This window comes from Trichosurus vulpecula, chromosome 8, assembly GCF_011100635.1.
Source record: "Trichosurus vulpecula isolate mTriVul1 chromosome 8, mTriVul1.pri, whole genome shotgun sequence".
NCBI lineage: Eukaryota > Metazoa > Chordata > Mammalia > Diprotodontia > Phalangeridae > Trichosurus > Trichosurus vulpecula.
The window spans coordinates 238,733,161-238,760,788 of NC_050580.1; the positions used below are offsets into that span (position 1 = coordinate 238,733,161).

At 38.0% G+C, this 27,628-nt stretch overlaps 1 protein-coding gene across 1 annotated transcript in view; it reads right to left on the reverse strand.

Annotated features, from left to right (window-relative positions):
* Window positions 1–27,628, reverse strand: part of CEP128 (centrosomal protein 128) — a 534,450-nt gene that overhangs the window by 355,080 nt on the left and 151,742 nt on the right. The window contains exon 14 of the mRNA XM_036737234.1: window positions 27,054–27,218. Coding sequence (XP_036593129.1) covers window positions 27,054–27,218 — 165 coding nt within the window. The remainder of the gene's footprint in view (window positions 1–27,053; window positions 27,219–27,628) is intronic.

Sequence of the window (27,628 nt, forward strand, 5' to 3'; positions counted from 1 at the left end):
CCCCATTACTTTGAGGAAAATCATATAAATTATGCTGGCATTAAAAAAGTCTTCACAACCTGGTGCTATCCTACCTTGCTCATCTTATGCATTTTCCAACTTAGACTCATTCCAACAGCACAAAAACAAAAAATAAGACAAAACTCGGCTTCTTGCTGTTCAATATCCTATCTCCTTGCTTTTGCACTGACTATACCCAACCTCTACCACATGCCTATAAAGTACTTTCTTCCCACCTCAACTTCTTTCAAGACTTCACTCGAGTATCCTCTTCTGCATGAGACCCTTCCTGGTGCTCTCCACAGCTAGTACTTTCCCAGCTAAGGTTATCTTGCACTGTGTTTTGGGTTTTGAACATACCTAAAGACACATTGCCTATCCCATTAAAATGTAAGTTGATTGAGGGAAGGGATTGTTGTGCTTTTGTCTTTATACTCCCAGTGCCTAATACAGTGTTGGGCATATATAGCAGATATTTTTAAAAAAGCTTACGGATTGTTTTGTTTATATAAAGTCTAGGGGTTGGAGAGGAAAGGCTAAGAAGAAACTAAATATTAGGTATACCACCCAAATTGAGCTACGATGACAGACAGTATGAATTCAAAGAGGTGATAGGGAACAGGAAAAGTATTTCCGTGATAGGGAAGAGTTTATGTGAAAGTACACTGGTGGGAGGTGGAATGTTGTAGGCAGCAGGGAGGCTGAACTAGTGGGAGTGCACAGAACATCTCAACCCACCATGTTTAGCTGGTCCAAGTTCATGTTGCCTTTCCATATTTATTTAATGTTAACCAATCAAAAAGCCCTTTAAGTGACTACTATATGCACTATGCCGAAGGTAGGATGGAGTCAGATTGTATATGACATTAAACGGCAAAAACTGAATTTGTAGTTAACATTGAGAGGCAACATACAACCACCAATGATTCTCAAGCATGGTCAAACCTGTAGTTCCCGATTTTTGGCAGCTGTGTGGAAGATGGACTGGAGAAGGAGGAGTAGAATTGGGGAGACTAATCAGAAAGCTGCCGTGGACTTCTAGATCAAGTGGCCCACAAGATGAAGAACTAAACAGTTTTACAGCCTCTCAATCCTTTACAAAAACAGGAATTGAGTGTGCAAGAAATAAAGCAATTTTAGCTTCTTCTAGGGTCTATTAGTACCCTAAGAGACTAGGGCAAGAACCCAATGAACCAACAACTGATAAAGCTAATATCTAACCCCTAATACACTCAGCACCCTTTCTACCATCAGTTGCCCTTGCTTTGGCAGGGCTGGAACAAAATTCAATTCTGCCTCCCTCCCTGGGCTCTAGAGAAGCTAATTTAGTTCAGACATCAATGAATGAATACTGCAAGACATAAGAAAAAACTGAATACGTGAGAAGGCAGAGGATACTATGAATCCTAAAAGAGCATGGAACCACAGCAAAATGTTCCTGAATGGTTTAAAAGATAAATAAGAATTGTGACAGCAAAATGCATGGCCTGCACAGCAGAAAAATTGGCAGAAAAGAAACACTTGAATCCATTGTGGCAAATCTTACCAAAGAAACAAAAGAGAGAATAAATGATGTAAAGAGAGAGCAAACACATAGAAATAAAAAGTAATCTGAAAGAAGAGAAGGAAAAAGCAGTAATATTAAAAGGAAACATGAAATCTATTCAAGAAAAACATAATAATCTTTAAGACAGGATTATATGGAAAACCTAAGTGATACAGGTTTGCCAGGATGCGACAAGACAAAAGTCCATGAAATACTATAAGGAATTGTACAGAACTTCTGAACACAGGGAACAACACGCCAATATATGATTTGACACATGGATCAGACAGGGGTGAGGGAAGGGATTACGTTGCAAATTACAAGAAACATATTGATTAAGTTTAACAATTCCAATGTCTGAAACAAAGTCTGAAAGTAACCAGGGGGAAGACTAACCAGGGGGAAGACTTTCAAATATAAGGGGGAAAAAAATCAAGAACATAAGACTATTCTGCATCCAAAATAAACTATAAGGAAAGAAATTATATTGCAAAGTGCAGGGGAGCTCAAGATATAATCCAAGATAATGTACCTTGCAAACTTGAACCTAACCATTCATGAAAAAGGTGGAACTTCAATAAAATGGTCTTTGAAGAATTCCTACAACAAAAACTGGAACTGAACAGGTTGTTTTTAACACCACAGGACACCAAAAATATTAATAAATAGATAATTTTAAAAATAAATTAAATAAATAAATATTGAAAATGCAAACACAGAGACCAGGTAATAAAAACAAAACTACCCCAGAAAATAAAAGGAAAAAAATGTAAGCTATCACGATGATTCAGGAAGAAATGATGAGATACTCTACTCTGTTGGTGGCCATGTGAGTGGTGAGAAAGGGTAAATGCAAAAGGTGAAGAAATGCTAAGAAGGTAGAATAAACAAGATTTGGTAGCTGCAAACCAGTAAACCAGTCCTAGACTAAAAAATTTTTATTTTCATTTTTGCTAAGCTCTAAGCAGTATTTGGGTTCACCTGGATTTGTAAGCAATCAAAACAGAGAGCTGTCATCATTAACGCAACCCTGAAATCAGAATTAAGTTGTGCTCTGATTGAACTATTTTTTGAGTCCAGTAGAGAAGGTATTGAGTCTATTAAATACCAGTATTCTTGACTTGATCAAAATTCATCAATGATCCACAACGAGAAGAGATGACCAGATAACAGCAAAGTCCCAGCTCAGTCAAGGCAGCAGTAACCTGGCTAGCCCGCTGTTTTGTTAATTCCATATAAATATATATTTGATCAAAGGGAGAGACAAATTAGGCTTTCTTCCAATGGGGGAAAGAAATCATAACAATAACAGCCTAGGAATCTTTAAACTCTAAATCTGTGAGCCTATGATCTTATATCAGACAAGCAGACCCAAAATAGAGGCAGACATGAGTGGAGTGCACAAGAGCATGGTTCAGAAAACCAAGAGGTTCAACTCCAAAGCCAGTGGGAAACTGGGAAAAGCAGAGTAACAGTGACAGAAATGAACTGCCATCTGGCAGGGCTATGTTTTGACCTGCCAAGACTTCATGGTGATTGCATTCCTCTCAGCATCACTACCTGTCACAAACAGTAATCATGTTTTGGCTTGGAAGGCCTGTTGCCTGCTGAAAATGGTCTACCATTATGGGCTCTGACAACAGAATGGTCTTTGGCCCCACCAGACAACACACACTCCAAGCCTTCATATCTAACTAAAAGCCAAATACAATAATCATTTCAAGAACTGTTTAGGTGCTAGGGTCAAAACATTGATTGTACTGCCAACCAACTACTGTTATTTTGAGTTATTCTTTAACTAAGATCCAACTCCAATTATATTCTTCTTCCAACTACCAAATTCTTTTCAGTTTGGATGAAATATTTGAACTGATGCATCTTTGGATTTCACTGCTGTGGCATTTTTAGACTCAGTTCATTTCTAGATTTCTTCACTCAAGTAGCACTTACCAAGCATACATTGCATTTACACAACAGATCAGCATTTTCAGGATATTATAACAAATAAGATAGTGACCAAATGTCCAAAGAAACTGACTGTTCCATCAGATAAGTCAAAGAAATAATAACACTTCCACACAGGTACAAGGATTTATTATTAAGAATAATAAAAGTTAGGTTCATACAATGCTTTGTGGTTAACAAAACACTTTACTATTATCTTTATTTTAAAATTGGGAATCTGAAGCTCACAGTGGTTAAATGACTTACCCAGGGCCAAACATCTAGTATCAAAAGTCAAAATTCAAACCTAGGTCTTCTACTCTCAATCCAGGGCTCTACAGTTATAATCCATAATATTACTGACACTACTGGCGTTGTTGCTGAGTAGATTTCAGTCATGTCTGACTCTTCATGACCCCATTTGGGGTCTTCTCGGCAAAGATATTAGAGTGGCTTGTCATTTCCTTCTCCAGCTTATTTTACAGATGAGGAAACTGAGGCAAATAAGATTAAGCGACTTGCCCAGGGTCATACAGTTAGTAGGTGTTTGAGGCCACATTTGAACTGGGGTCTTCCTGACTCCAGGCCGGCTGCTCTATCCACTACACCACCTACCTGACAAAATTGTTGTTTAGTCATTTTTTCATTCATGACTGACTCTTTGTGATCCCGTTTGGGGTTTTCTTGGCAAAGATACTAGAGTAGTTTACCATTTCCTTCTCCAACTCATTTCACAGATGGTCATTTTAGAGGGTCAAGTAACTTGCCTAGGGTCACACAGCTAGAAAGTGTCTGAAGCTGGATTCAAACTCAGGAAGATGAGTCTTCCTGACTCCAGACCTAGCATTCTATACACTGTGCCACCTAGCTGCTCTGATACTTAACCTACCCTAACTTCAGGAATCAGATCTAAGACTGAGAATTTCTGGATATTAAACATATCTAGATAAAATCACTTTTTATGGAACTCTAATTAATTAGACGCTCTCCTACCTTAGTAAGAAGTATACTGGACATAATTTAACCTTTTCTTGATGACTTGGGATCTAAGTAACACAGCACAGAACACTGTACCTAGAGTCTGGATGGCCTTGAGTTGAAATCCAGCCCCAGACACTTACTAATTGTGTGGTCCTTAGTTTGTTTGTCTCAGTTTCCCTATCTATTAAATGGGGCTAATAAAAGCACCTACCTCCCAGAGTTGTTGCTGTGTGGATCAAATAAGATATTTATGAAGTATTTTACAAACCTTAGACGTGCTATAATAACTGGTAGCTATTATCACTATTATTAAAATTAATTCATCAACAATATCATGCCATATCTCAATAAGGTTTATAGGAATGCTTCCCTCTATAATAAATGTCCACAGACTAGTGTCTTATGACAGTTGCGGTTTCTCTAGTCAAGCACAATTAGAGAATGGGTCATGAATTACTGAACACTAAAGGACTGTTTACCCCTAAACCAAATTCCTCCAAGTACGTTACTTTCTCCTTACTCTGACTGTTTCTTCTCCACCTCTAATCTGAAATGGTTACTAGTCCAACTGAATGCTAAATAAGCCAGGAAGATAGATGCCAAACAAAGACAGCTATCTACCACAAATTCTGCTACATAGCTTCCTGAAATATATTACATTCCTTTCTTTGACTTTTTTTTTTGCTTTTTTCCTTTTCTCCAAATTTTCTTGCTAATTTTCTTATACTTCATGACTTCAACATCCACAGAGATTACTTTAAATTCCCATCAACAGTCAAATAGGCAATAATTTCTCATGGTTGGCAAAGTAATTAATCACATCATCTTTTCCATATGAAACTGCAATTCTTTATTATGTACAGCTTGTTTTTTTAAATAAAAATAAAGTTCACCTTAGCAGTACCAATACTGCTGTGCTTGTCTGTGTCTGCTTTCTGAACTTCCAGTTTCTTCTCCGAATATTTTTAATGTTTCATTGATGTATTTATTATTCGATTTTTTTCATCACTATCACTGTCCCACAATCTCCCCCACACACAAACTGCACCCTTTTCTCCTTTCTCCCCTCCTCAGGTTTCCCCTTATAACAAATAAATAAGAGTGAAAGCAAATTCTTGTGTTAGTCATAAAGGAAAATATATCTAAATCCATCACTTCTCTGCTAAGAAACAGGAAATATGTTTTATTATTAGGCTTCCAGATCCTTGACTGATCATTGTATTCATTAATCAACAGTCTTAAATCTTTTATAACTGTTTTCCTTTCATTATTGTAGTCACTGTATACATTTTATCCTGGTGCTACACCCATTTTGTATCAGTTCATGTAACTTTCCCAGGTTTCTCTGAATCTGTCCTTTTAGTAGTCATTCTTTTTCTTAATGGTACAACAATATCCCTTCATATTTATATGCCATAATTTGTTCATACATTTTCCAACTGTCAGAAAACCACCTCATTTCCAGTTCATGGATACAACTTAAAGTACTGCTATGAATAATTCTTTAACCTGTCAATCTTTGCATTTTTCTTTGATCTCAATTGGTTTATTTTAAGTAATGGTTAAGGACTTGCAATTGAGTTTTAGTTCTACTTTTGAGGAATGGTTCCAACTTGTGTTCCAGAATAGCTGGACCACTCCACAGATCCACCAGAGTGCATTAGGGTATATGTCCCTCCATAGTACCTCCAATAATTATATCTTTCCTTTTTCATGGAGCTTGTATTTCTTCTTTTGAGAACTGCCTGGTCATCATTTTCATCATCATTATCATCATTAATTATTATTATTATTATTATTATTTTACCATATATCTATTGGGAAATAGTTCTTCTTAATAGTTCAATTCATTATATGTTCTGGGTAACAGGTCTTTGTCAGAAAAATTTTCTGAAAAGATATTTTTTCCACTTAATTTTCCTTCCAATTCTAAATTCACCAATTTTACTTACGCAAAACTTTTAAAATTCATGTAATCAAAATTGTAAATTTGGTTTTTTACAATCATCTCTATCCTTTGTTTAATCTAAAAGCCCTCCCCCATCCATAATTGCAGAAGGCATTTCCTTAGTATCTTCTCTAATTTAAGATATGACTCTATATATCTATAATACAAATCTATTTGAAGCTTATTGTGATATATGTCATATGGTATTGTGTTATATTGATCTAAACTTATTACTATCTGCCAGATAGCTCTCCAACTTTCCTAGCATTTTTTGTTGAATAATGAGTCCTTGTTCAAATGCTTGGTGCTCTTGGGTTTAATGAACACTATGCTATTATAGTACATTTTGCCTAGGAAATATGTTCAATTAACCAATTTTTCTCGTTAACATGGACCCAAATAGTTTGATGATTACTAATTTGAGATCTGCCACTGCTTGGCCCCCACCTTTAATCCTTTTTTGGTTTTCTATTTCTATGTTGCTGCTGTTTTGTTGTGTTGAGGTCCTCCGCCTCAACAACCAACTTGTGGTGGGCCTGTTATCCCCCCAAGACCCAGGCCTTTGCCTAGCAAAGGGCCTGATCTCGCGGACAATGAATGGTGTGGGAGCCGAAGGTGTTGAGTGACTCTGTTTATTCTTTCAGCAAGCAGCATTTTTATATCTTTGGTTATGTAGGCATTAGGAGTGCCCTGGTCCCGCCTACTCTCCTCCCCTTCTCTTCTCTCGCTAACCCGAAGTTCCCTGTGGACAGGCAGTCCAGGCAAAGAACTGGAAGTTCCATGTGCTCTGGCAAGCCCAGTCAGAGGGCCGGAAGTGCCATGTGGTCAAGCAGGTCCAGGCAAAGACCTGGAATTGCTATGGAGGCAACAAAGGCAAGAACCCTCCTCCTGGCTCCACGCATATCTCAGAGCCCTGAGTTTATCTCAGCAGGCCCTGGGCATGGAGGTCCGAGGAGGGCAGGGGTCAGCTCTAACTTGCCCCATAACACTCTTGGGTTTAATGAACACTATGCTATTATAGTACATTTTGCCTAGGTAATATGTTCAATTAACCAATTTTTCTTGTTAACATGGTACCAAATAGTTTGATGATTACTAATTTGAGATCTGCCACTGCTTGGCCCCCACCTTTAATCCTTTTTTGGTTTTCTATTTCTATGTTGCTGCTGTTTTGTTGTTTTGGGGTTTTTTTCTAACTTCACAAATGCCATCTCCATGAACATTTCCATAAAAAATCAGAACAGGAAAAGGCATTATATGTCCCTGTAAATTTTGGTGATCTCTGATGTTCAGATTTCTATTTTGATGTTTAGTTGATTTTTAAAATTTTTTCTTGTATATATTTTTGTAGTTGTATTCCCAATTCACTGATCTATTCTCTCTTTTGTTGATGCAAATGTTTAGAGTTGTAAACATTTCCCTCAAGACTGCTTAGCTATATCCCCAAAGTTTTGATATGTGGTAGCATTGCTGTCGCTTTCTCATATGAAATTTTCTACAGTTGTAATGATGTATCCTTTGGCCCAGAAATGCTTTAGGTGTAAGATAACTAATCTCCATGTAAGTCCAAATCCTTTCTACAAATGCATAATTTTAGTATATTGTGGATGGTGATGTATAATTTAATATTTCTGTTTTTTCCTGCATTTGTTTACAAGGTTTTTATACCCTATTTTAAATGTGAATAAATATGATAGGCACTGTTAAGAAATATGTATACCCCTTTCTATTCCCAATCAATAATGCCAAAGACCTATCTTACATAACTTTTCTAAAATTCTATTCAACTTCTTAATTTCTTTCATGTTTAACTTTTGATTATATTTGTCTAGGTCTGAGAAGAATACATTGAGAACACAAAAAAAGCTATTATAATTCCAGAGTCCATTTTTTCCTGTAAATTGATTAACTTCTAAGTTGTTGGATGCTCACTATTAGGTGCATGTATGTTAAGTATTAATATTAATTCATTGCCTGTGGTGCCTTTGAGCATCAGGTAATTTTCATGTTTATCTCTTTTATTCCAGTCTATTTTTATTAGTGCCTTGCTTGAGATCAAAATTGTTAAGCCTGCTTTTTTTTAGTTTACCTGAAGCATAAAGTATTTTGCTCCATTTCAGGTTCAAGCCTGTTACTCATAACACTATATTGTTGGATTCTGCTTTCTATTCCATTCTTCTCCCTAATCAATTCTGTTCCTCCGCACTGCTTGATGGCTGAGTTCACACTACCACATCCGCAGAAATAATTATTCATTGTTCTTTCTCTCCTCCTATTCTCTTACATTTTCCCCTTCTTTGCCTCTATCCTGATCGATGATAATGATCTCTTTTTGATGCAATCTGCTTCCATTCTACCTTTCCTCTTTTCTTCCCCTTATAGACAACAATCACTGGTTACTACCCCTTTTCTTCCCTTTTGTTTCCCCTTCACTATCCACCCTCTGAATCTGAAGTTAGGCTTCCAGATTCCTTACTTATACATAATTCCTCCCTCAATTTACCCTCCCTCACAATTTACCCCTAACCCCTGTTGGTTCCAGAATGATTATCTATTGAGCTTAATATATTCCTACATCAAATTCAGACTTTCCCTTTCTCCTTCTATCTTCCCTAGTGTATTTCTTTTTCCTTCACTTTTCCTTCTTCTATCAATAATCATCATAATAATAACAACTAGCATTGATATAGCATTTACTATGTGCCAGGCACTATGCTAAGCACTATATAAATATTATCTCATTAGAGCTTCACAACAACCCTGGGAAGTAGGTGGAGTTGTGAACATTGAGGCAAACAGAGGTTAGGTGACTTGCACAGGGTCACACAGCTAGTAAATACCTGAGGCTGTATTTGAACTCAGCTGTCCCAGACTCCTGGGCCCAATGTTTATCCACCGTACTATCTAGCTGCATCAACCTACTCTCAGGCTCTCTTTTATTTCCTCCCTATTGTGATGACAATCAGTTATTAAAGATCTTTCCCACCCATTCAATAAGCCTCAGGTGGGGCTAGGTAAAGAAGGCTTGAATAGAGGCAGGCCTACACTCTGGTGATGCCAATCAGTGATTAAAGACCTTCCCCCCCACCCCCCCCATTCAATAGGCTTTAGGTGGAGCTAATTAAAGGAAGCCTGATTAGAGGTTTGTTTGTAGGCAGGCCTACACCCTTTACTTACTAGGCACTACGTCCCAGGCCTACACTCTTTACTTGATTGGGCATGAAGCCCTCCAGTCCTAAAAAGAGTATATATACCCAGAGGGTAGCCATTGAGAAGTCAGAATTCAGCCCAAGGAGAAGTAAGAACTCTGAGACAACAGAGCTGCAGAGAGAGTGTAGAGCAGAGAGTGGACACCAGAGAGCTGCAGAGACCAGAGAACTAAGGGAAGGAGAGAACGCAGGCAAGCAGACAGTTGGGATTCTTGAGTGTTTACAGGAAGGCCCCAGCAAGGGGGAAGGTTACAGGATGGCTTTGTTCCTTGCTGTAATACTGTGTTATAATTTACTTCTTGTTACATTGAGGTAGACTTACTGGTTTTGGAATACAATTACTGCTATGTTGGGTTGGAGTTACTGGTCTTGGGATTTGATCCTATGGTGTCTAAATAAATGTTATACTTTCTCTGCCTTCTACCTACAGAATCTCTTATACTTTACAATTCCAAACTACACAGGCATGTTCATGGTCCTCTTCAAGGTCATGAATCTTGCCTTACTGATACACCTATATGCCCTTTGAAGGCATTAGTAGTCTGAGGGACTCCTCTCCCTTCCCCCATTAGAATAGATATATTTCATCACTATATGTTCAGTCATTTTTCAGTGTTATCCAACACTTCATGACCCTTTTTGGGGTTTCCTTGGTAAAGACAGTGGAGTAGTCAGCCACTTCCTTCTCCAGCTCATTTTACAGATAAGGAAGTTGAGGCAAACTGGTTTAAGTGACTTGCCCAGGGTCACCCCGCTAGTAAGTGTCTGAGTCAGATTTGACCTCAGGAAAATGAGTCTTCTTGACTCTGAGCCTGGCACTCCATCCACTGCCCCTAATCACTATGACAGTCCCTTCCAATTGTTCACTTATGTTTCTTTGACTTCTATGTTTGCATTGCAAAATGTCCTATTCTGACCTTTTCACCAGGAATGCTAGGAAGTCCTCTCTGTCACCTTGCCAGTCTGGACTGCATCCTCTAAATGTCCCCATGGAGGAATTCTATCTCAGAGACATAACATCTTAATGATCAAGACACTATCTAAAGAGTATTATGCACAGGACAGTTATGAATAAAATAACATGTGTCTCTTACTCCCAAATATATTTATTATTGGGGGAAGGGGGAAGACTAGCAATTTATTTGAATGTCATTGAATTTTTTAAAAATCATAATTGATCTAGAGCTCTTCAAGTACATAAGCAAGGGTTACGTGTTTCTGGGAGTAATCTTAGCTTTGCGTTGATTGATTCTTTCAAAAGGCTGAGGCATTTTTACTTATTTCTTTCTTGCAACATTGTTTGGAGTAAATAAGGAAACATGTTAGAGGCTTACGTTATTTTTGAGTTAATTAAGGCATAGTCACTGCCCAGCATCATACCATGCATGAATCAGTGGAGAAGATTATACTAGTAATCTTAGCATAAGTTATTCATATACTAAGCAACTGAAGATGTCCAGTAAAAAATTTAGTAATTGGTCTAAACTCCTGAGTACCTATCAGTTTTCTTTAGTTTAGATGCCAGTATATGGAACTGTGGGGCAGCTTGGTAGTGCAGTGGATAGCACGCTGTATCAGCAAGGCAATAATAACAATATAGGTGATAATTGTCAAAATGCCTATTTGGTTCTGTATCACAAAATATATGAGACTCTCCACATTGAAGGCAGAAGAAGTAAACCATTTATTCAGACACCAGAAGATCGTACCCCATAAGCCACCTGCCCAGTCATCATAGCAGCAAAAAATCGATTCATAATATCACAGCATGGAGCCTCGCCATCCCAAAACCTCTGCGCCCCCTGCTAGGGACTTCCTCAAAACTCACAGCACAGCTATCACAGGTCAACTCTCTTTTCCTAAGTTCTGCCATAACTGCTCTCTCAGCATTTCCTGTGAAAACTTCCTTTTCCTCTCAGCAAGCTCCTCCCACCACATATGATTTAGGCTTCCTATGACATAAGCAGGTCACATGGCCTATTAATGGGTGGGAAAGACCTTCAAATCTAAATTGCTATTACACATGCCAGGCTTCGAGTAGGAAGAATTTTCTTCCTGAGTTCAAATCCAGCCTCAGACACTTACTAGCTGTATTACCCTGGGCAAGTCACTTAAATCTATTTGCCTCAGTTTCCTCATCTGTAAAATGTACTGTAGAAGGAAGTGCCAAACAACTCCATTATCTTTGCCAAGAAAACCTGAAATGGGGTCACGAAGAACTGGATATGACCAAAAAACAACTAAACAACAAATATGAAACTGGGCAAGATGGCTTTTGCAGTTGCTTTTGACTTTACATAATTTTTCATCCTCTCATTACTAAGAGGCTGATCTTTGGCAAGACCTAACATCTCTTAAATAATAGGCTTGAATAAAAAGAGGTGATGTGAATAGCACTAACTTGTTGTATGAATTCATTTGACCTTTATAATAGAGACATTTGGAAATGTATGAGTACTAATTTTTTATATTAGATCCTTTTCAAGTTTTCTATAGGCTTTACTATACGTCATCTCTCTCTCTCTTACTCTAAAATTAACTCGTAATGCAGTTTATAGTCTGTGTGCATTAATACTGTATCTTCGTAGAAGCTGAGTCACCTATGCTCATGTAAGTATTACGAATGTTCTTCAGCTGGTTAGGTAAATGGGTCCTTGACAGTATTTTGTTTAAGATAACTTTACTTTTGAAGGTAGTATTATGGATTTGAAGTTTATAAATGAACTTTACTTTTATTTGCTATAATAATTTCACTAAAATTTTCTGATGGTATGTGCAAGTTTTTAACTAGCTATATTATCCGAGGGTTCAAAAATGATTTTGCATTATGTTATTTTGAGTCTACTGCAGACCTTCAACTTTATTTTAATGCTTCCCCCACATCTTGGTTCCAAACTCCTTCCTTTAGTATAATGAATAGCAAGATGTTATGGAACTAAACTATTTAAATGTTGCTTTTTTTCAAGTTAGTTTTCAGTGAGGGAGAAGTAGCAGCATTGTAAATTAATGATGTATTCAGTAGTGTGAGTGCATCTTATTTAATGTAATGTTTTTGTTAAGGTGTGTAGAGAAATGTTTTCATTTAATTTAATGCTTGTATTGAAAATAAAGTGGTGCTTCTGCAGCACTTAAGATCTCAAAGGAAACATGTAAGCTTTCACTGAACAGACATCATTTTGGACAGACTGTAGTTTTACTGAAATAATTTTGCTTGCATAAAGTTAGTGTTTCTTTGGAAGGCCTTAAGAATCTAAGGGAAAGTGGTAAATTTGTATTAATTTTAGAGCAATAATTCTTACCCTTTGTTAAAGTGAATTGACCAATCAAGGATGTTTCCTGTCTTTTAATTGTTAGCAATCTTTCTTAAACAATTAAAAAATTGGAACAATTATAGATGCCAATTAAGAGGGGAAAAAAACCACTTTCTTCCCAAAGCCATCTACAACAAAACTAAATGAAGTATAAACTTGCTCCAATCTGCACAGATATGTATTTGTATGTCATTTGCATTCTAAATTCACCTATATATCTTCCCAAAGGTCGAAAGCTCCTGATGGAAGAGGGAACTTCCTAGCATTCGAGATGAAAAGGCCAGAATAGAATAGATATTTTGAAGTGCAAACATAAGAGTCAAAGAAATATTTCCACAGTTGGAAGAGACTATGTAGTGATGAAGTGTATACATTCTAATGGGGGTTGGGGGAGAGAATACAATTTTTTTAAAAAACCTGAGGCAAATGGCATCTGAATCATAGATGGGCAGAATTCATATGAACAAGGCAGGCCAAATACCTACAGAGGACCCATCACTAGGGAAAAAACAAAGCAAGTAGGGTACAAAAAGCTGGGGTTACTCAATCAACAAATATTTATTAAGTGCTTATTCTGAATATGCTACTCACTGTACTGGGTATAAATGGAAAATGTGAAAACCAGGGATGATACCAGAAGGATATGAGACAAGGAGGAAGGGAGAAAGGGGAGCCCTCAACAAACAGCATTGATATTTTTCAGTAAAATATAAGATGGGGCCCTTAGCTGAAAGAGAGTGAGGGGAGTCATAGGAGGAAAAGACAAGACTGGTAGAGCTGTGTGTAAGTGGGATACAGAACCAAATAGGACACAGAAAGATTGTCTCACAGCGGAGGAGAGGGAAGCTCCATTGGAGATTGGATACCTTGAATCTGTAGTTTACCTAACCGGCATGGTTTCATCGTTTTCTCTAGTTTCATTCAGCAGCACATAAATAAGAACAAATGAAGTACTATGGGGGTGTGGCAAAGTGTGATCAGCGAAAGGACAAGGGAATAAGGAATTTCCAGCAGAGGATTCAAGCAGAATTGAACTGGCTCACCTAAGGGATAGTCATTGTTCACCTTTCTGAAGATAACCGATGACATCGCAAGAAAGCCTTGAATTGCCTCTGATTTGGATTTAAGTGAGGCATTGTTGCTCAAAGTTTTCCACCGCACTCTCTCTTCCAGAGTCATTAAAATCCAGTGACAAGAGAAGAGTTAGGGAGACTGGCGATGGCCCAGAATGCAGTGAATCAATGAAGTACTGAAATATTATTATACTTGGTGGAGGGGGTGGGTACATCAGTGTAGTGGGAAAACTCTCTCCTCCAAGCAGATAGTAACTACCTTAGAGAATTGCCTGGGGTACTGAGAGGGTAAATTACTTGTTTGTATTCAGAATACGTGAGGAAGGAGATAATGAACAGTGGATCCAGACACTATATACATATATGATATCCAGACTCACACACATATATAGTCACTCAGTAGCAGTAGAAATGCATGAGTATTTTGGATCAGATGTAATTTAAAATAAAAATCTTAAATTTTATTAGTCTTGCTCATCATCATAGAATTATATTCCTAAATGTTTAAGTTCAGACATAGCATGGGGTAGGCTCTTCCTTCTCCCTCATTTCTCACATCCAATCAGTTGCCAACTCTTGTCAAGATACAATCTATCCCACACTGATCCTCTCTTCTCCACTCACATGGCTACCACCCTAGTTTAAGGCTTGATTATCTTATCCCTAGACTACTAGAATACCTTCTTAATTGGTCTCTCTGCCTTTGTGCTCCAATTTATCCTCCAAATACCTTCTAAATGATGGCTTGATGACCCTATCGCTCCCTTGCTCAAGAAAATTCAGCAACTCACTCTCGCCTCTAGGATAAAAATACACACTCTTCTCTATGGCTTTTAACCCTTCACATACACATTACACACTAATATATCCTCAACTCACTCAGTTTTCTAGTCAAAATGGTCAGCTTGCTATTCCCCAAATATTACATTTCATTTCCTGTCTCCATGTCTTTGGACAGGTTGTCCCTTATGGCTGTGATGCTTTCCCTCTTCACTTTTGCCTTGAAGCATCCCTAGTTTCCTTCAAAGGTCAATTCAGATGCCATCTCCTATAGGAAGTCTATCCTGATATCCCAGTTATTAGTATCCTTACCCCAAATATTACTTATAGAAAATATATATGTATATATATATATATATATATAGTTTATATTTTCTATTTTCTTTTCTATGTGCATGACCTTTCCCCTCCAAAAAAAAAATTTAAATAGCTTGAGAAAAAAGTCTACTTGATTTTTGTCTTAGTATTCTCAGAGCCTAGCACGGTTTTTAACATACAACAAGTGCTTAATAAATGTTTGTTGAATTGAATACAACTGGGAAGCCAGGGTGTCTAAGGCTATGGAAACACTAGGATGGAAAGGAAGACTATGAACCAGGTACTCTCCTTGAGAAAATAGGTAGAATGACTGGATTGAGTAATAGGTCAGGATGGAATAAAGTATAAAGGAAGAAAGGCTGTGGGGTTGTGAAGTTGTGGTGGCAAGGGTAGGTCTGCAAGTGACAGGTAGGAACAAAGCATAGATCTACTTCTCATTCTGCCCGTTGCTCATGAGACAAAGTAAGGACAGCACTGGAAATAAGTGGTTGGTATTATAACATCAAAGGGGTAGAAGAGGAAGAGATCTAATCCAAAGGTCAGTTAGTTAAGAATAGAACAATTTCAAAAAAAAGAAGAGAAAGACAGCAAAGGAGAGAGAAGCAGAAAGAGAAGGAATGGGAATGAAGGCCCTGAGAGTGGTGAGGAAGGGAATTTTTACTTAAGCAGCTTTCAACTTTCAATCACTGCCATCCAAAGAAAAACAGGAGAATATTTTAGCTTTAAAGCAGTAACTCATTATAACCTTCTCAGTATCACAGCAGATTCCACTGCTGGCCCATGTGAGCTGACACTAATCCTCCTCAAATAAGAGGTTCTAGGCATATTTTTCAAGAACCTAGCCTCAGTCTAAGGAGACTCTGACTGGAAAAAAAAAAGGGGGGGGAGGGAATGGAGTAAGGTCCTTTTTCTCACATTCCCTGTCTCTTTATGCTCCCACCCTAGAGTTCCAAGGAAAACTACTCAAAAAATAGGTTTGGCTCATGTTTAGGGTATCTCCAAAAGAAGGTAGAAAGGCACTCAATGTACAATGTAGATATGATAGAGTACAGCACTTTTCCCATATGTTCAAAAGAAATGTTTATGACAAAAGAAACTCAAAAGTATTGAATGGGAAGGATAACTGTGAAGACTTCACAGGGTAAAAATACAGGGGTTACACTCTTCTCATATTTCTGAAATAGGGAATGTCTGAGGGAGTGGGAGAGGCTTGGGATTTAACCTTGTAGTGACCAAGCTAAACTTCTAGAAAGTCAGGGCCTGAAGCGGTAGGGGCCCAGTGACCAAATAAGGAAAGGGTCACTGTGACCTGCATTGAATGAGGTCGAAGGAATTGCACCCCCCCTCCTCATTTCTTCTCCTAGACATTCGGGATGCCACCCCAAGCAGTTGAGTTCCAGATAGGGAAAACCTGAACAGACTGGATCAACCTTGGTCCCCTAGTTCTCTGTCTAGTTTTTCATGCCTAGATTGTAAGCCTGCCTCCCAGCCAATGGTGAAAAAGGATAGAGGTGGGCGGGAATCTGGTACTAAGAGTATATCTGTCCCCACACTTCCTTTTTACTTTGCCTCCTCCATTATAAAGGTTTGCCCAAATCTTGCAAAGTTTGTAAAATAAATTCACTTTGCTTCTCCAAAAGATGTCTCTCCTATTATCTGAAAATTCCGTCCCATACAGTATGTATTGACAAAGTCTTATATATGACTGTGAGAAATGGTGGAAGCAGTTTTGTTTCCACAGAGTTGAAAGTATCTCCCCCAACCAGGTTTAGCAGAATGTAAGACAGGTGACTCAGAGCTGTGATTAGGCAGAGAGCAGGGCTCTGGTCAGGTGAAAAGTTAGAGGCATGTACGCATGCTTAAATGAGCCATTTGAGCAGGGCATGGCACAGGCAGTCAGGGGGTTGCACCTGGTCAACGAAGGGCCAGGCAGGAGATCCGATGTGGTAGTCAAAAAAAGGACTGGCCTTTGTCTAAGTCCTTGTACTCCCTTGTACTCTGTTCAGGAGATGTAAGCATTTATTCAGACCAAATAAATGTAAAATATAATTAAAACCTTCCTGACTTCCCAACAAATACTGTTTATTCCTAGACAACATGAGTATGTTTATAACAATGACAAAATAATCTGTCACTCCCATTATACTCTATAGGGAATCAGATATTTAAAACATCAATATATGAGACACTTAGTGGGATGGTTACATTGATATTTCACCTTCACCTTGGTTCTGCACTATGTGACCAACTCTCTCAAAGTCCAAGTCATATGGCAATCCAGGACAAGGGCTGGCCTCATCCTGCTGCTAGTGATCATCTCCTCTGAGAAGCTAGCATGAATCAGCTGCAGGGAGCACCAGTGCAACTGACACGGAAGGACCGGGTATATTGTTCCTGACCTCTCCAACGCATGAGGCTGCCTCTCAGACTGGAAACATCCATCTCAGGATGACTGTTGGGTCAGCTATGCTCAGAGAAAGAAACACAAACCAAGAGAGTCAGGAGGGGCTTAAGCTTGCCGAGGCAGCACAGGGGAACACAACCTCCATCACCATCATGAAAGGTCCGAGACACAGGGTTCTAAAACATGGGTTTCAGACAGAGGAAAGAAAAGATTAAGAGCAGAAGCTGTTTTCCCCTTTAAAGTTTACTGTGTGGGCTGCTCTTCTTGGCTCAGTGGTAAAGCTTCCTGATGCATGCCACTCCTCCCCACCACCATCACAAGAAACAAGGTATTTCCATGTCTCTTTAAAGCTCCAAATCCTTTAGCATTGAACCCCATACATGACCCACCAGAAGAGTCCCAGAGTCCAAAAGACTATGAGGGGCTCAGCTGTTTACCTTAATTATATCAGTAAGAAAACGAAACTGTACTTCAGGCCTCAGATCTGATTTTGATTTCATTTTCACTCCCTGGGTTGGAGATGCCCTGGCCATGGGAAGGGATGACTAAGTGGCCTGGTGGAAAAGGATTTCAAGTTAAGGCAGAGAAGCAATAGGTCAGAAGGTAGAAGAAGGAGACCAATCACTTCCTTGCCTTAGGGTATGAGTGGTCCAAAATTGATTAAGATACTAGCCTAGGTGTGAACCACCTTAAGGGGAATTTCTTGGAGATTTCCTTTGGGTCACCTCAGGGTGGTATGCTGTATGGGTGGCAGGAGTGAGGGATGGGGAGAAGGGTGGGCACTGCTTCATAATGGTTTGTTCTGGGTCATATTTTCCTCAGGATTGGTAGGTAAAATGTAACTTATAGCTTAGAGAATTCCCTTGTAAACTGAGGAAATTATTTGTGTTACAGTCACAGTTAGTATCTATCAAAGGCAGGACTTGAACACAAGTCTTCCTGACTCAAAATTCAACCCTCTATTCACTATACCAGGATGCCTTTCCTATAAATGATACAACTATAAAATGCATAAATTAGTTATAATTTTATAAAGTTTTTCATTTTTTGATGATAAAACAAAAGGAGATTACCACATAACAGGGTTCACATTTTAGTGAGATTCCCATCAGGAGGGAAAATTTGGTTCTAAAGTAACCTTTGGACTACTATTAAGTAATATGTACAACCAAGGTATAAACAGAGTCTGCCTAGCAATGGTCTAGAAGCCTAAACTTTCAAGAGAATGTTTGGTATTAGCCTTCATTCTCTCTTTTTAAAAATTTCCTGCTCATTCTTCTGGAAATTTTAAATTTCTAGAGCTCTGGGGGTGGAGCCAAGATGGCGGCTGGAAAGCAGGGACTTGCGTGAGCTCCCTGCCAGGTCCCTCCAAAAACCTATAAAAAATGACACCTAACAAATTCTAGAACTGCAGAACCCACAAAATAGTAGAGGGAAGCAGGGATCCAGCCCAGGACAGCCTGGATGGTCGCTGGAAGCAGCAGGACCAACCAGACCAGGAGCCGGGCAGAACAGGCCCTAGCGCCCTGAATCAGTGAGCTGTAGCAGTTACCAGACTTCTCAACCCACAAACACCAAAGACAACAGAGAAGGTTAGTGGGGAAAGCTGCAGGGGACAGAGTGAAAAGAGTTTGCAATTCAGCCACCGCCCCGGGGGCAGGAGTGGGGGGAGGTGCAGCTACAGAACTAGAGCTGCAGTTGCTTCTGGCCCCAGGCCCACCTGGTGGGAGGAATTAAGTGGCGCATCAGAACAGGAGTGAAGGGCCTGCTTAAGATTTTCATCAGGTCCAGGTTGGCAGTTCTTGAGGAAGGAGGAGTGCTGGTGTGGCAGAGCTGGCTGTATAGAAATAGCTCTGAAATCAATGGCGCATCCCCTCAAACTTGGAACAAAGTACTCTTTACACTACAAGCAGTCACACCCTGCTGAAAAACTCAAGAGTCAAGTAAGTTGGCTGGGAATATAGCCAGGCAGCAAAAACACACTCAGATTCAGTCTCAGACTTTGGAATCTTTCTTTGGTGACAAAGAAGACCAAAACATACAGCAAGAAGTCAACAAATTCAAAGAGGCTACACCAAAAGCCTCCAAGAAAAACATGAACTGGTTCCAGGCCATGGAAGAGCTCAAAAAGGATTTGGAAAAGCAAGTTAGAGAAGTAGAGGAAAAATTGGGAAGAGAAATGAGAAGGATGCAAGAAAACCATGAAAAACAAGTCAATGACTTGCTAAAGGAGACCCAAAAAAATACTGAAAAAAATATTGAAGAAAACAACACCTTAAAAAATAGACTAACTCAAATGGCAAAAGAGCTCCAAAAAGCCAATGAGGAGAAGAATGCCTTGAAAGGCAGAATTAGCCAAATGGAAAAGGAGTCCAAAAGACCACTGAAGAAAAAACTACCTTAAAAATTAGATTGGAGCAAGTGGAAACTAGTGACTTTATGAGAAATCAAGATATTATCAAACAGAAACAAAGGAATGAAAAAGTGGAAGACAATGTGAAATATCTCATTGGAAAAACCACTGACCTGGAAAATAGATCCAGGAGAGAGAATTTAAAACTTATTGGACTACCTGAAAGCCATGATCAAAAAAAGAGCCTAGATATCATCTTTCAAGAAATTATCAAGGAGAACTGCCCTGATATTCTAGAGCCACAGGGCAAAATAGACATTGAAAGAATCCACAGATCGCCTCCTCAAAAGGATCCCAAAAAGAAATCTTCTAGGAATATTGTTGCCAAATTCCAGAGCTCCCAGGTCAAGGAGAAAATACTGCAAGCAGCCAGAAAGAAACAATTTGAGTACTGTGGGAAAACAATCAGGATAACACAGGATCTGGCAACTTCCACATTAAAGGACAGAAAGGCTTGGAATATGATATTCCAGAGGTCAATGGTGCTAGGATTAAAACCAAGAATCACCTACCCAGCAAAACTGAGTATCATGCTCCAAGGCAAAATATGGACTTTCAAGAAAATAGAGGACTTTCAAGCTTTCTCAGTGAAAAGACCAGAGCTGAATAGAAAATTTGACTTTCAAACACAAGAATCAAGAGAAGCATGAAAAGGTAAACAAGAAAGAGAAATGATAAGGGACTTACTAAAGTTGAACTGTTTTGTTTACATTCCTATACAGAAAGATGATGTGTATGATTCATGAGACCTCAGTATCATAGTAGCTGAAAGGAATATGCATATATGTAGATAAATGTGTATGTGTATATATACATTATATACACACACACGTGTGTGTGTGTCAATGTATGTATATATGTAGGTGTGTATATATACATATATGTATGTCTACACACACACACACACATATACACACACACACACACACACACACACACACACAGAGGGCACAGAGTGAGTTGAATATGAAGGGATGATATCTAAAAAAATAAAATCAAATTAAGGGATGAGAGAGAAATATATTGAGAGAAGGAGAAAGGGAGAGATAGAATGGGGTAAATTATCTCGCATAAAAGTGGCAAGAAATAGCAGTTCTGTAGGAAGGGAAGAGGGGGCTGGTGAGGGGGAATGAGTAAATCTTGCTCACATCGGATTTGACCTAAGGAGGGAATACCATACACACTCAGTTGAGTATCTTACCCCACAGGAAAGAAGGAGGAAGAAGGTAAAAAAGGGGAGATGATAGAAGGGAGGGCAGACGGGGGGAGGAGGTAATCAAAAACAAACACTTGCAAAAAGGGACAGGGTCAAAGGAGAAAATTCAATAAAGGGGGGATATGTTAGGAAGGAGCAAAACATAGTTAATCTTTCACAACATGAGTACTGTGGAAGGGATTTACATAATGATACACATGTGGCCTATGTTGAATTGCTTGCCTTCTTAGGGAGGGTGGGTGGGGAGGGAAGAGGGGAGAGAATTTGGAACTCAAAGTTTTAAAAACAGACGTTCAAAAACAAAAAAAAAAAGCTCTTGCAAGCAACTAGGAAATAAGATACACAGGCAATGGGGCGTAGAAATTTATCTTGCCCTACAAGAGAAGAAGGGAAAGGGGGATGGGAGGGGAAGTGGGGTGACAGAAGGGAGGGCTGACTGGGGAACGGGGCAACCAGAATATTTGCCATCTTGGAGTGGGGGGGTGGGAGGGTCGAAATGGGGAGAAAATTTGTAATTCAAACTCTTGTGAAAATCAATGCTGAAAATTAAATATATTAAATAAATTAAATTAAAAAGGAAAAGAAAAATTCTAGAGCTCTGGCAGCTGTACATGTATATCCTCATATGAGCAAATGAATCAATTAAAAACTTTTGGTTTTCAAATGGTACCAAAAAGTCCCCTACACACTCACAATAACAGAAATCTTTAAGATGTAGCGCTACATTTAAAACAAAGCTATCAGAAGTATTTATTAGTTTCCTCACTTCTGAGCTCATTTGTCTTATGCCAATGTAGTCTACAATTTGCATTTTATAAAAGATAATATATCAAAATATGTAAATAAATGACAAGATTTATGTGGTATAAAAAAACCACAAATCTAGGATACTATTTTAGTGGCATTTTACATGTAGTACATTCACTGGAGAAAAAAATTAAAATTTTTAAAATTTTGCTATAGAAAATTAATTTACATAAGATCCTTTCTAATGATAGCAGATCACATAGAGCTTTACAGTTTGCAAAGCACTTTCCTCACAATAATCCTATTGGGTTAGATAAACCAAGTGTTATGAGCCCATTGTTACAGATGGGAAAGCTAAGACCCTGAGAGATGAAATGACTTGACAATGTTCAGCGAGTAAATGGCTGAGAGACTCAAACCTGACATTCTCACTTCAAATCGAAACCCAAATACACTAAACTACCCAATGCTTTTGAAAGAAAAAGTGGTGAAATGAGTCTTCAAAGGGATATCCTCTGATAGAGTCAAAACATGAATAAGACAATGACATCGTCTAAATTAAACTAAAAGATTCAGCTTCTGTGACGTTTCCTTTTGTTCTAAGCTAAGAAATAAGTAAGAATTAAACAAATTTCTAATGATGGGAGAAAACCTCAGTACCATTTTGTGATTTTTTTCCCATTAAACAGCCAAAAATAAAAATCACAAACTCATAATGTGAAAATTCTGTAGAATGCATAATACTTGTTCTCTTTGTTGAGATAAACTGAAAAACAACCTATGACAAAGCAAAAACTCAGATGTTAGAAAAATGCATTTTGTTCCCACACATCACTACTGAATAGGGAAGTAAATGCGTACGTATAATCCTCAACAATGATCTTGTGCCAAGGATTCAGACTTCTGCTGATGCACGATGGAATGCTGATGAGGACAGAACATTTTTCTCAGTTTGCAAATCCAAAGGTGGCTCATGATGTGAAATCAAAATCAAAAGAGAAGAATATCAACAAAATAATAGGGCAAGATGACAACGATGAGGTGGGATTCTTTTTAGCAGAATAAAAAAATGTCTGTTCCTTGAAGGTCCATGAATTTTATCATGTTAATTAGACATCTCTGGCTTATAAAAAACTGCTTTTTTCAATTAAGTAGGGCAGAATTACAAATAAAACTCATCCATGAGACTCCCTCCCTTCTTTTGAAATATAATCTTCGAATTGAAATTCTTTGTACTTCTTTTACAAGAAGACTATAAAAAAATTCTTTTCAATTAAAACTGGATTTCAGAAGTTCTTGTTGTTGAGGCCCATTGAATTTCAAAGTTGAAAGAGACCTCAGAGATAATGTGATCTAACCTCTTCTGACAACAATCACTGCCACAATCTCACTGAGGAGGAGGTATCAAACTTCTGCATGAATCCTCCAATAATGGAGAAGTACATGAGTTCTCAGTGACCCTCTGCTGCTTCTCAGTGATCACGGTATCATATAAATTCTTAACATGTTTAAGTTATAGTACCTAACACGTGAATGAATAAACAAATGAATGAAGGAATGAGTGAAAACGTATTAATTGTTTATCATGTGCCAAATACTAGAAAATGAAACACTGGAAAATAGAAATACAAAAGCAAAGACAGCTTCTGCCTTCAAGAACCTTATATTCTAGGGGAGACAGCATGTATAGAGAAGTGGTCAGGAAACTATTTTAGTCTGAAGATTTATGAGGCCAGGTATCATGGCAACCAGGTGTCCGTACCAAGTTTGGCACTAATATGGTGAGCCTCTAAGATGGGAGCTAAACGTTACAGGGCATCAGGCTGCCTAAAAAGGTGGGAACCACTAAGCAGGTCAAACCTTCCAAGCTGCTCAGCAGTGGAATTGGACCCACGAGTGGACACAGAACTTCCAGCCTGGCTAAGATAAGTGGAAGAAAGGGAGCAAAGCACAGAGAGGGGAGGAAGGAAAGAAAGTTGAAAGAGGGAAGGAGAGAGTGAAAGAGGCAGGGAGGGTGGAAAGAAGCTCCTTCTGTGCTCTCTGCCACCTATAAGTTTCCCCATCCTTAGAAATCTTAGAAAAAACCTCACTAATATCTGCCATCCCCACTAACTAGGATATCTCACCTACCCTCCTACTTGACTATTCTCGGTCCCTTCACATCTCCTCTTCTAATCACCTTCTAAACTATATGCAATACAGATTACTATTGATAATAATGATAATAACACTGCTTTTATATGGTATTCTGAGGCTTAAAAAGGACTTTACATATGTTGACACATTTGATCCTCACAACAAAGCTGTGAATTCGGCGCTATCATCTTCCCTGTCTTACAGATGTAGAAGCTGAAGTACAAAGACTAAATGACTTACCCAGGGTCACACAGCTACTAAAGTACTTGAGTTAACATTAGAATTCAGGTCTTCCTGACTCCAAGCCCATGTTCAATCTACCACTCTACATACCTGCACAAACATCCAACCTCATGATTCAGCTGAAAATGCTCTCTACAAAGTTACCAATTATCTCTTACTAAATCTAAAGGCCTTTACTCAATTCTCATCCTTCTTGACCTCTTTGCATGATTTGACACTGTGGATCACCTCTTCTGGGATAATTCCTATCCTTTATCAATTTTCAACACACTCTTCTGTTGGTTTTCCGCCTATTTAGCTGACCCACTCTTCTCAGTCACCTGTCTGAAGTCTCAACCAACTCCAATCCATCCCGGACACTGCCACTAAAGCAGGTGTTCTTTTTTTTCCCTTTTTTTAAAATTTTTTTTTATTTTTATTTTTAGTTTGCAACACACGGTTCTACATAATTTTGAGTTCCAGATTTTCTCCCCTCCCTCCCCAAGACGGCATGGAATCTCATATAACTATCACATATAACTTCGCATTGAATTAATTTATACACTAGTCAAACTGTGGAGAAGAATTATGACCAATGGAATGAATCATGAGAAAGAAGAAACAGAACCAATAAAGCAGGTGTTCTTAACCTTTTTGCGTGTCACGGACTGCTTTGGCGTCTGGTAAAGCCCACAGATCCCTTCTCAGAATCATATTTTTAAATACATACAATTTGCACAGCCAGGTCCATTTAACCTTTGTGCTTCCATTTTCTCAACCAAAAACTGACAACATCTAGAGTGAGTCCCAGCTCTAATTCTTCAACCCTAAGATATGATCTTTCCCATCCTATTACTCCCTTTACAATGCAGCAATACTGGACCACTTGTTCCTCATATGGTGCTCAACCTCCCATCTGTATACCTTTGAACAAGTAATTCTCCATTCTTGGAAGGCTTTCTCTCATGACCTCTGAGTTTTCCAATGCCAGGCTTTCTTTAAGACTCAAATTCAATGACACCTTTTGCAGAGGTCTTTCCTAGACAAGCTATCCCTTCTACAATTACCTTATATCTACTTTATACATATACACACATACATAAGCACACATATATGCACACAAACATGCACACACAGTATCTCTTCCAATAGAATATAAGGACTTTGAAGTCAGGGCCTGTTTTCACTTTTTCTTTACATCCTTGGCACTTAGCACAGTGCTAGGCACAAACATGTTTAATGTGAATAAATGCTTGTTGATTGATTGAACTTCTACCTGAATCAGTGCTTACATCTGCTGTGAACTACGTGTAGCAGATGATTAAATTATTAATGTCTGTGGCTTCCTCCCACAGCTCAGCATAGGTTTCTTCTAATAAGTACCAAGTACAATGTTGGACATCCAATAAGCAGTCAGTAAATTATAACTGATTGGCTGTTCAGTAAGTTAGCATGTGTTCATAGAATTATATTCATAGAATGTAATTAATTAATGTTAGGGTAAATATAATATTTTTACAAAGATAAATCTGTTAAAAGTACAAACAGCATATCTACATGGCATTTTTTTCAAATATAAAGATATATGTATATATTATATATATATATTTCATCCTAGATTGTATATATATATACATATGCACATATATACATAATAACTCAAATACAAATTATTTCTAGAATATCCCTCTAATTACAATGATAATCAAGAGCAAACCACATTGCTTTAAGAGCCTCAAAGTGGTTTACGACAAATCCTTAACTCTTAAAATCCCGTGCTGACAAGAAAACTCCCAGCTATAAAGGTGTATAAAAAGGAATATATCTGCAATGTCAAAAATGAAAATCAGTGATAAAACATTTATTTCAGCAATGGTAAGGTGTACTTTTAACTTTCCAGATATCAAATTTTTCTCTTTCTTTAAAATGAACAAGGAAACAGTACTTTTAAAAAGTAAACAAAATTTTGCGTTGCATTTTAATTTTGAGAAAGTCAGGAAAGTCAGCATTCTTGCCACAACAACAGATGTATTTAGATAGCTATGAACATTAGATATGGTAAAACAGAGTAGGACACAGGAATTCAATTACACTTACTGTCATAACTGTCTTTAAAACATGAACCTAATGCCTTATTTCCTTGATTTTAAAGATGGATTGATGGATTAGGAGCACATATAGGAAGAGATTAAGAACAAAAGAACATAAGTTAAATAATAAAAGATACCTTATATGAAGTTTGAACACAGTAAAATACAGGGCTCCCTTTTTGTACTAAAATCCTGTAGCACTAACTGTCAGTACAATTTACTAGGCATTTATCATGTATTGCCTTATATTGTTAGTTAATAGTTAACATCTCTCATTGCCCCAACTAAATTATAAACTCTATGAGGGCAAAAATCAAGTCTTCTATTTCCTACAATGCCTGAGGCAGATGGTACATTCAATATACATTTATTTACAGATTTACTGAGTTACATTGAATATTTGATTAGATATATGAGTAGTTATATTACAGCATTTACTCAGAGTACCTAGCTCACTCTTGGGATCTCACTCAACAGGATTTTTTCATGTCAACCAAAATATTTTACAAGACAATAAAAATTTAAGTTGAAGGATCTAAAAGAAGCTGACTGGTGGTTAAAAGGTACAGAACCATAAAGTCCAATAAAACTTATCTGCCCTGGTCCCAGAAATATTTTTCTAAAGTTAAGAACTCAATCACTTATTCCACCATCTGCACCAAAGAAAAAGAAAGGCAACTTAGTTTTGAAAAGTAGAATACAGACTTCTCTTTACCTTATTTTCCAATTCCTGTTTCACAAGATGATATTTTCGCTTGAGTTTTAAGTTCTCATCCTCTTGTTGGGCTAATTCTTCTGCCAGTTTTTCATACTGATTTTTTATTTTCTCCATCTGCCAACGATGAATTTTTGCCACATTCTTGTCTTCCAAGTTTTCTGCCTGATGAAAGGAGAAGGATAAGATAAAGACCATTGCCAACAGGTAAAGTATTTTAAAATAATGCAAGTCAATTTTAAAGCATACACAGAAATCACATAAAAAACACTACCAATGGACAAAGAAGCTAAAGGCTTCACACACACACACACACACACACACACACACACACACACACACACACATATTAAAAGATAACATGGTATTGTAGAAAGTGCACTAACACCAGAAGACCTGGTGATTCAATTCTTTTCTCTGACACTTACTAGCTTTGAAACTCTGGGTATAATCCTTGTGACACAAGAAAATAAATAAACAAACTTATAAATAAAATGTCTCTTCTTAGTAAAAAATAATCCAATATCATTATCAAGTTTACATACCATGTTTTTACTTTTACAAATCCTCTTAAG